General features: G+C 32.0%; 1 protein-coding gene across 3 annotated transcripts; it reads left to right on the top strand.

Moving 5' to 3' along the window:
• Positions 1–2927: 2927 nt before the first annotated feature.
• LOC122600493 lies at positions 2928–8264 on the top strand. 3 transcript variants are annotated; one of them, XM_043773218.1, is made up of 5 exons: positions 2928–3005; positions 4142–4549; positions 5064–6015; positions 6112–7222; positions 7323–7439. In XM_043773218.1, the coding sequence occupies exons 2-5, from the start codon at positions 4374–4376 to the stop codon at positions 7340–7342; spliced, it is 2259 nt and encodes a 752-aa protein (XP_043629153.1). In that variant the 5' UTR covers positions 2928–3005; positions 4142–4373; the 3' UTR covers positions 7343–7439. The 3 variants fall into 3 exon arrangements, with proteins under 3 accessions (XP_043629153.1, XP_043629151.1, XP_043629152.1); XM_043773217.1 differs by having other exon boundaries at positions 2937–3005; positions 4142–4237; positions 4480–4549; positions 6112–8264; XM_043773216.1 differs by having other exon boundaries at positions 2935–3005; positions 6112–8264.
• Positions 8265–10652: the final 2388 nt, after the last annotated feature.

Genomic DNA, 10652 nt, shown 5'->3' with positions numbered 1-10652 from the left:
TCCACTTTAAACCTTGCTAATGGTCCATTTTAAACCTTGCATCATTAGCAGTGGCGGCCCTGAGAATTTTAACACCCCAACCGAGCAAAGAAAATTATGCCCATAACTTTAACCGAATTCAAATATATAAGTAACTTTTTTCATTCTTCATAAATGATAACTAGCATTATAACAACATATATATATATATATATATATGCATAATAAGATTATAATTTTAGAATTACATATCATAGTAGTTACTTATTTACCCGATAATCCGTGAAACTCTCCTAACATTCTTCATAGCAAATTAGTTAATTAGATCTTCATAATATATGTTATTTAAGATTTCGTTCTCGATAGCTATTATGGTCAATCCACTAAGTCTTTTTGATACATTGTTGATCGTAAATAAGATTTCAATAACTTTTAATACATTTTTTTTCATATAATATATATATATATATATATATATATTACAAAAATTTATGCCCCGGCCGGGAATCGGGTTTGCACAACCTTTAGGCCTCCCCTGATCATTAGTTAAATTTTGATATATATGATCCCATTCATGTTTTTTTTCTTGGTTTTTTGCATATTTTTTTGTTTTTGTGCTCTCTTTTATTGGTTTATTAATTTTATACCCACATCTCTATTTGGACTTTGTCATATCGTGCTCTCGTTTGGGTTCTTTTCTGGTTTTTTTCTTGGTTTTTTTTCATAATTTTTCTGCTTTTGTGTTATCAACTAATATATTGGAAACTTTTACTCAACATTTTATTTTTCTTTTATTTTTAATTTTTGCTTTTCTTGTATAAACTAAATGTATGTAACGATATTACAAACTTTTGAACACTTTTTTTTTTGTTCACACAAACATTTTTGATTTTCTTTATGTTATTTTTTAATTTTTCCACATTTTTTTTTATTTTTGATTCTTTAAGTAGGTTCAATGCAAGTTGACTATCATGACGAAACTCACTTTTACTCGAATGGACATTACATATGAAAAACAAATCAATTAATTTTGTTATTAAGATTTAATTCTATGTTTTTTTTTAACACCAAATTATTTAATTTTAAATCTAAACTACACCAACGTCTAAAATGAAACTCAATTATTTCGAAAAACCCTTAATAATTCACTTTAATAATTTAGGAATTTAAATTCGAACCCTAAAGAAATACCCAAATTTAAAGACCTTACAGATAGACCACAAACCTTGTTGGCTATGTACATTTATCTATATTACTTATATAAAAAAACTACCTTCTCCCCCATTCAACTTTCTACCTTTGAATTACCTAATATACCCTCTACATATAAACTACCTTCACACACCTTATCCCTGATATTCAATTCGAGATTACCCTTAATAAAAAAAACCCTACAATGACTTAAACCCTATTGTTATAAAATCCTCATTAACTCTAAAATTATTGCTGGAGGTATTGCTACGGTAAGAAAAAATTTTAACTCACGAAATTACGAACCAATTACGTCCTTTGTATATTCGTATTAAATTTTAATCTTTGACTATTTATTTTTTAATTGCCTTGGTCTCCTCCCCTATAATTGTAAGTGGTTATTTTCCATGGTTAATGTTTGCACTTCATTATTTTTTGCACCTAATCCGCGACTTATTTTTAGATTGATATATATGGTTAGATCCTGCATTGACGCATCTCATGAAAGTAAACTGAACGTTATAAACCGTTACGGTGTCTAAAACATTATAGACCATCGCTGCTGCAACGTGCGGGCACCACTCTAGTTCTAAACTAAGTCATTAATATGTTTGCTTTTTAGTCTTTATTAAAAGAAAACTTTAATTACTTGTTTAAATTATTCGAGATACTGTAATAGCACATTATTAAACTAAATTTAAGTAGATGTTAATGCAAGAAATACAATTCATAGGTGTAAACAATGGGACGAGATTTTTTTTTAAGTTCGCTTAACTTGACTAACGTTTTACAAACTAAACTATGTTCATGTTTGTTGACTGAAAAATATAGATTGTTTATATTCATTCGTCACGAACAATTACAAACGAACTCAAGTATATATAAATATAAGTCATTAAAGGTTTCATAAGTCCAGTTTAACTTGTGAACACCGTGTAAAACAGTGATTCTTGTGGATAACTAATTTGTGTTTCAATTAAAAATGACATATATATTTAATTATTTTATTTTTTTTTAAAATTTAAATATATATTGCAATAACAATATAAATAAAATGATGTATATAAAAATAAATAAACATAAACAAATGACCATATACAAACAACACAGATAACAAATGTTCATGGCCTTAGGGATGGGCATGAGACTGATCCCGTACCGTCTCGATACCTACGGTACCAAGTCCCGAATTTTCAAAAACTTGGTATTGATACTGGTTCCATTTCTCATTCGGTACCATTTTCTGGTACCAAATCCTGGTACCATGGTCCCAAGTCCTGCGAACTAAAAAAAATGGACACCGGTCTGATCTCAAGTTCCATTCGGTATCACTTTTCGGGGTCAGGATCAAAACAGTATCAGGACAGAGTTGGGACCAGAAAAATCAAATCTGCTGATCTTTACATGGGCCTATTTTCATATTCGTAAAACGTACATGAGAAAAACTTCTTGCAAACAGTTAAGAAACAAATCCTTGAACGTTGAATTCGTTTACTGCTCCATATAATATGGACAAATTAATGTGTTTTTGAATGTCAAACATTACACAGTGAGATGTTTTGTCAGATAGTGTAGAGTTGCCATTTGTAAAACCATTTTAAGACCAAGGGCTAATCTGTCATTCCACATACTAGACATGATAAAAATCACCAATAAAGAAAGAAAATGAAGAAAATAATGGTTGTAGGGCAGGTATAAGATTAGACAGCTTTGTAGAGTCCCCATAACACACACATCTCTCTCTAAACACATACACACGCTTTTTCTCTTTTTACAAAACACTAAAAACACACACTAAATCACACATTCATGTTTTAGAGATGAATGAATCAGTGGTGAGTACATATTTTACTTTTTTGCTTGAGATATGAACCTGATGCATCTTTTTTTATAAAAACAAAAATATCTCTTCTATTATATTCTAGCAAGTTTATTTACTAATTTAACTTTATATACTACAAACTAGTTTCTATTCTTTTTGCCTTCGTTTTTACTACCAAAAAAGAAGCTTCATCATATCATATCTAGAGGTTTGCATAGTATATGATTTCTTGAATTTAATTTAACTCATTTTGCTCAGTTTTTCTTCATGGGTCTAGAAATTTTCTTGTAAAGATTTAATCTTTATGGCTTTTTAGGTAAAATTTGAGTTAAAGTTTGAAGCTTTTTTTTGTTTATGATTTTATGATATCTTTCAGACTTTCACCATGAAACCTGGGATTCCTTTTAACTGATTTTGAAATATATATATATTTTTTAAATTTGATCTCCAACTTGGTTGTTCAAATTTATGTTATTTTGGAAAATCTATATCTATTGTTTATGTTCTACTGTTCACTAACATGACCCAAAGACCAGGCAAATCTAAGTTATATATATAAAATTTCAATGAGTTTGTTATCTGTGTATCGAATTTCTTCTCAATTAAGTGACTTTTTTTTATTTTATTATCATACCATCCAATTAAAATCTTTTTGTATGTATAGATCTTTTATCTATTGATTTCTGCATAATCAAAAGCCATATGTATGATATTCTTCAAAAAAGTTTGAATCTTTATCCACTACTCCCAAAATCTTGATCTAATTATTTGATTAATTTTCTTTGTTTTGTTTCTGAATTTATGATGTTAATATATACTAATGGGTTTGTTTATCAAGATTTAGTTGCTATATCTTTATAAAAACTTAAACACCCACATAAAATAACAGTTTTTGAAGCTCTTTACTGACTTTAAAAATACAATCTTTATATATAGATGTTGATATTTCCCAACTATATATTCTTGTTCTTTCCTTGCTCATTAGGATTTACATTAAAAAAAATGAAAAAATTGTAGACCTTTTTGATGCTTCAAGATCACATAAAATATGGGTCTTATCTAGACAAGTCTAGAATCTGCTACAAGTATGTTTGGTAAAAAACCAACACATTAAATCTTGATCACTAATCTTTTTCACATGTTTTGCAGGCTATATAGCTAGCTAGCTTCACATAATGACAAAAGTTGGTTCATTTACTTGGAGTTATCTTATGATCATGTCTTACTAAAGATGTTTTTAATAAGGTAAGTACTTGGGATAAGATGCATATAATTTGAAGCTATATTTATTGAGAGAAATATGTATAGATATAGATATAGGAGAGTTAGTTCTTGTGACTGTTGAAAACAGTACAAGAAGACAGAAGATAAACTGTAGCAGATGATATCCTTTGATGAACATCCACAACCACCAGATCCTTCATCATCATCTAAATATCAACAACAACAACTTTCTTATGAAGCTTTTGCTTCTGTTTCTGACATAGATCTGTTGAAGCCAAATACTGATGCTAATCTTGATGATACCAACTACCAACTTTCCAATTTTTCTATAAGGTAAGGAGTATATTGCTTATACTTAGTACTTTTACTTTGATGGCAGTAAAGATAACTTTATAGTTTTTACTGTTTTAGATCCACAGTAAAATGATGCACTTTTTATGTTTTAATTGGTTATTTTGTGTGATTCAGGCTTTATTTGACCAGTAGGTGTAAGTAGTACTATATGAAAAGATCAAGTTTTTATTCTTATCAGGATGTAGCTTTTATGTTGTATATGACATTTTTGCCCAATCCATCATTAATTGTTTCCTTAGCCATCTCCAATGAGATGGTCAATTTCTTGATCATCAGCCTCCTTGGACTTATTGTTTCTTATAGTCTGCATATACTATCGTACATCTGAGTCAAAGATTTGCATTCGATCGGGGTTGATCTGTCCGAGAATTCATTTAATATTTCTAGACCGCATAAGATATAGGAAATCTTTGATTTTTTGTCAATGCTACTGTTTATAAATTATAATAATTGGATATCTAAGAATCTGATCAGTATTGTGGTTATATTGTAGAGATTATGTTTTTGGTTCAAGATGCAAGGATATTGCTTGTAATTGGCCGTTTTCTAGTGAAAGTTTGAAACTTTGCATGAAATCTGGTGTGAAAATTTTGTTGCCACCTTTCCAGTCTCTTGATGCTTTAAGGGGTAGTTCATCTGTTAGCAAATGCGCGGTTGATAACTGTTTATCTGCTGAAGAAACAGTAGGCAGATTTGATGGTAAACTAAGTGATCATGATGAAATTATAGCTAACAGAATGTTAAATAAGTCCACTCTTGCTTCATCCGAAAAGATGGTTAAGAATTGCAAGTTCATTATGAAGTTAAAGTCGGGTGTTAGGCCGGTGGAAGAAGTTACACAAAACAATGTTGTTGTCCCGGAGATCACAGTGGCGGCTAAAGTGTGTCCAGTTTGCAAGACTTTCTCATCTTCTTCAAACACGACCTTAAATGCTCACATTGACCGGTGTCTATCTGAGGAGTCTAGTATGAAATGGACTGCTAATTCTCCTAAGGTAACGGTTAAACATAAGGTCAAACCTAGGAAATTGAGGTTAATGGTGGATATATACAAAACTGCTCGACACTGTACAATCGAAGAGCTTGATAAAAGAAACGATGCAAGCCAGGCTACTGATTCCAGTTTTCCTGATCAAGAATTTGGTGAATTTCAAGCAGCAGAAGAAGAAGAAGAAAAAAAGAAAGAAGAGCCCCAAGAGCCTACTTTTATTCATGAAATTGATGATCATGACGGTGCGGTCTATGTTGACACAAATGGCACAAAAGTTCGGATCTTGTCTATGCCAAAAGTCAGCGATGTACACGATCTTGAAGCTAGAAAGTTTCGGAAAGGAGGAAAAGCGAGTAAACTTGTCATTAAGAAGAATAAAAAGAAAGCTTATGGGAAGAAAAACCATCAGAAGCTTTTGAAGCTCATTCCTATCAGCAAAAAACTCAGAAAAAAGGTATTCTTTACTCTTGTAATCTCTTCACATGTCATTTAGTTCTTCAAGACTTAATTTAACACTTGATATATAATAATAATAATATGATTGATTCAGATTGCTGATAAACCGGCCTCAAGTGGCCAAGAAGGGGATATAGTAGTTAATGAAGGCTGCAGCAAAGCAGATCGAGGTGAAAAACCCATAGCACACAAGCAAATAGATGATTTAGCCATCACAAGGCCACCATGGGCATGCTCTAAGCGAACAGCTGGTCTTGCAAAGAAGAGGTTCCCCGTGTTGACAAAGCCAGAAGATAAAGGTTCCGGTTTGGGTGATACTAGTGAGAAAACTGTTGTTATCAAGCTAAAGGAGAGCAAGAGCTCATCTTTGCAACAGAACCTAAAATCAGCAAGCCAAGAACACGACACGGGATCTGAGTACAATTTGAAAAGGAAGTTTTCAGCTATCAAGATATCTCGTGAGAATTGCCTATCATTGGATGATGATGTCTCCGGTCCATCTCAAGATTCTTCAAAGAAATCAAGAATGGAAAGAGATACAAACGAGAAATCGTCTTTTGAGACAGAGAATGATATGGAATTCACTGGGTCTAATGGTGATTATTCTTCAGGTGGAATTGAGATTACTTCAGAATCTGCTAAAACTGATGATCAAGTCCCATTTCAATCCGATGGTACCGTGGGAAGTTTTATGGGTTTGAGGAACTCGAATGATGATGATTTTTTGAAGCTTGTAAGTCAAAAGAATAACACGTTTGACTCTCAAGATGGCATGGTTGATAAGGAAGGAAGTTACTTTGAGGGTGTAGATCCAATACCCATTCCCGGGCCACCAGGATCCTTTCTGCCTCTTAGCCCAGGTGCAGATGATGATATGGTTTCTGAAGAAGAACTTCAAGGCAATTCGTCATTGACCACCATGAGCCGAGTTCAGTCAAGTGAAGATCCACAATTACATCATGATGTAATGAAAAAGGATCAGTTCATTTCCGATTCCCCAATTTCCACCGTTTCAAGTCCTCACTTTGCCAGATGTGCTTCTGTGAGATTTCATGATACCAGGGCAGAGGACACTCAAGTTATGGCTGATGTTGTAAACAAGAAATCTGTGAATGCAAGTGATTCGAGATCAATGGATGCACCCTTCACAGAAAAGAGTCAAACTCCATCTGATTATCAGCCTTGCTGTTGCATGAGAAAAGAGGGTGTGTTATCTAAAACTATTCCTTCTTCATACGACCAAGAATCACGCGAACAAGTTCTTGATCCTAACAGAAGACTGAACAACAGTATCAATGATTTCAGGTGTGGCTTGTTTTCTTTGACATTATCACCACCAGAAACTCTCAAATCGCCTGCTGATGCACTGAAGTTACCGGTATATAGAGATTGTGAATCTGTTTGCAGTCCTACTACTCCTGTCCTTAGACTAATGGGGAAAAACTTAACTGTGGTGAACACAGATGATGACCAATTCGGACCTCCTCCTGGCTCGACGACTCATCAACAGCTTCATAACATTAAAACCGAAGCTTTCTTCAACTTCAGAGAAAATCAAAATATGAGTTCCATGGCCCAATATTCAAATCTCCATCCACCAAATAGCTCAAGAAGTCTAGTCGATTCAAGGCCAATTCATGTATTGGACACAATGTTCCCAACTACAAAAAATGGGCTCATGGCACCTGAAAATTATCCAAGACTTGATACTAGAAATGCAGCCAAGGAAATAATCGTTGTTGATGATTCATCGGAAACCAAAGCTGATGATCATATGTTTAAAGAACAACGAATGAGACGAAGCAATAATGGATCTTCTACTTCCTGTTTTTTGCCACTACTTGGGAAGTCATATAGTTTTGCTAATACATACAATGGAGGTGTTTTTCGAGATATAGTAAACAATGGAAACCATGGGAAGTGGGTTAGTACCGAAACAGGCTCTCCGTTGCCGTCGATAAACCGCGTGATTTCTTCTAGCTCATACTATCCTCGTAGTTTTTCGTTGCCAAGAACTCAAAGAGAAGGTGGACTATGAACAAGTACAGATGAGTTTTTAATCTTTTACTATATGGTTTTTTGTTTCTTTTATTTTGTTGTTTGTTTAGTTCAAAAGTTAATTAGTGCATGTGAGTGTTGACTATATATATGTAAAGACTTTTGACTAGTTTTTATGGGCTTCCATGCAAGGCCAAACTTATATATGTATATATCTACATGAAGGAACCTCCGGCCATCTATAAAGTACTTTAATCTAAAGTTTATGTTTCTTTATGTATACTAGTATTAATTTGCATGCATGTTGCATTGGCAAATATTGCATATTTTATTTTGTCGAAAATGGATTAGATAGAATCAGATACGATTATATATTCATCTGTATATTTATACAAGTACGAATAATATAATGTATGTCTTTGTTGATAAGATATATTCATAAAAAGTTAAAAACACATCTGAAACGCCCCGATATAATATATATAAAACGCTGCGTTTATCGTCCCGTTTTATATAAAACGTCGCGTTTGGCCGGTGTGTAGATAGTAAAAGCTATAAAGAGAATTACACGTGGTCTGACACATATTAGTTATTCCCGTTTTAAGTACTATTTAGTTTCGAATGTGTTTTCTAAGAATGATGTGTGTAGATCGCCGATTTCTTTTTTAATCAAAACCTTTAATCTTATATGCTTTTACATGTTGGCATGCATGTCCCTATTAAATCATAGATTGGAAGAATGTTTATATTTTATCTTAAGATGAAAAATATACTATATAGTTATGAAATTTTTAAACATATTTTTTATATTGTCAAATCTAATACATATATTACATCATTATTCGTGTAGTGGTATTCAATAATTTATGGTTGAATAAAATATCAAAGCAGACAATAAAGATACAAATCAAATAGATATTATAACTAAATTTATGATGTTTGAATGAATATATTATTCTACAACTGTATGGTTGATAAATGGTCGACGTGTCTATTGGGGCAGCCTTTGAAAAGAGTAAATTGACGACCGTTTTTTAATCCCGTTACCCGCCGGGTAAAGATTTTCTCATTCGAAAAAACAAATGTTTTTCTAACGTCAAAATAATATACGCAGTTTAATCATATATTTTGTGTGAAATTAATACTTCTTGCAAATAAATTCAGAATAATAAGAGACGGTTGCTATGAAAAAGAATGTGATAAGAAAAGAAAAATATAAAAGTTTGAAAAGGAGATCGATGATATGTCCCTTTTAAATGGGTTGTTGCGAATGAGCAGTTATGGAGGTTTCTATCTTTCCAATATTCTTTAGGCCCCCAACCCGACACCTTCTTTCTTTGTTTCTTAATAATAATAATACAATAATAAATAATAATAATAATAATAATAATAATGGGAAAATTTCATCGATCACAACTAATTAATCCATACATGAGAGCTAATATGAGGTTAGCCACTCAAAGAATCATATAAAAACAAAATCGTAAAAAAATCGACGGGTCCGTATCTGTGTGAGACACTATAAAAAACGAGTTATGATGAAAACCGGTGACTCAGTGTCTAGCCTCAGAGATTTTTTCGTGATCAGTCTCAGGTTTTTTTCATCCTTGTTAGTGCCTTTACATTTAAAATTCGGGTCACAATAGAGTGTTTTATTCATATTCTTTTTTTTATTTGTATGTATACAGTGAAAAGTTATTTTATGAACAACTTATTAGCACACGCATATAAATATATATCTATCCGTTGTTAAAAGAAAAAATGAAAATGTAAAAAAAAAAGAAAATAAAAAAAAAATATTGAAGTAGCAAAAGGTACTCGGCCAAGGAGAAAGGCTATTGTCGACGTGTTATGCTTTAGTTACCTGCCTACTACACATCATACGCACTTGACTTAGTTAAAATTTTTTAAATTAGACTAGCACACTACCCTCACGACGCGACGATAGTCGTGGCAGAGTGGCTGTATAGTGGTTTAGGTGATTGTTGGTGATGAAAACGGCGTCGCTTGTAGATAATTGATATAAAAGTAATTGATGTAAAGAGTTTGTGGAAATATTTTAAAAGATAACGAGCTAATTGTGTAATTTTGTATATTGGTCAATTTTTATATCTAAAGATATAATTATTTAACATAGATGATATAATCTTTATAAGATAAGATAGTATACATTAATGATATTTATACTTTCTTTTAGTATGACGACTCTTTGAACAAATCATTTAAATAAATTAAAACCCCACATTTTGCACATTTAAAATGATTTATGTATAATGTATATATGGTATATGCCTGGCCCGTATAGTAAATTTGGTATGTTCACTAATTCAAGATTAAAGAGAATAAGTAGGGGTGGCCGACTGGCCGGTGGCCGGTGGAGTATATATCTTCCAGAAGCCATGTTGATTTTGTAAATTTTGCTAATGACAAGTTGACAACTAACATGAACTATTATCGTACTATGCCTATTGTTGACAACATTTAGGATTGTTATTAATAAATCTTATAAATTTATATTAGGTTAGATTGTTTCTTTCTTTAACTTGTGTAGTAATTTTATAAATTATTATTAATTTATTATATATATATATATGGCTACCACTACAAAGAGAAAAAAAATATGAATTATCTTTTGAT

The sequence above is a fragment of the Erigeron canadensis genome, chromosome 5, assembly GCF_010389155.1.
Source record: "Erigeron canadensis isolate Cc75 chromosome 5, C_canadensis_v1, whole genome shotgun sequence".
Taxonomy (NCBI): Eukaryota; Viridiplantae; Streptophyta; class Magnoliopsida; order Asterales; family Asteraceae; genus Erigeron; species Erigeron canadensis.
This window is presented reverse-complemented; position numbering and strand designations above follow the sequence as displayed.

Coding starts and splice junctions, on each gene's coding strand:
- LOC122600493 (XM_043773216.1), top strand. CDS start 4,374: ATGATATCCTTTGATGAACATCCACAACCACCAGATCCTTCATCATCA. Junction 4,550..5,063: donor CTTTCCAATTTTTCTATAAG/GTAAGGAGTATA, acceptor GTTATATTGTAG/AGATTATGTTTTTGGTTCAA. Junction 6,016..6,111: donor GCAAAAAACTCAGAAAAAAG/GTATTCTTTACT, acceptor TGATTGATTCAG/ATTGCTGATAAACCGGCCTC.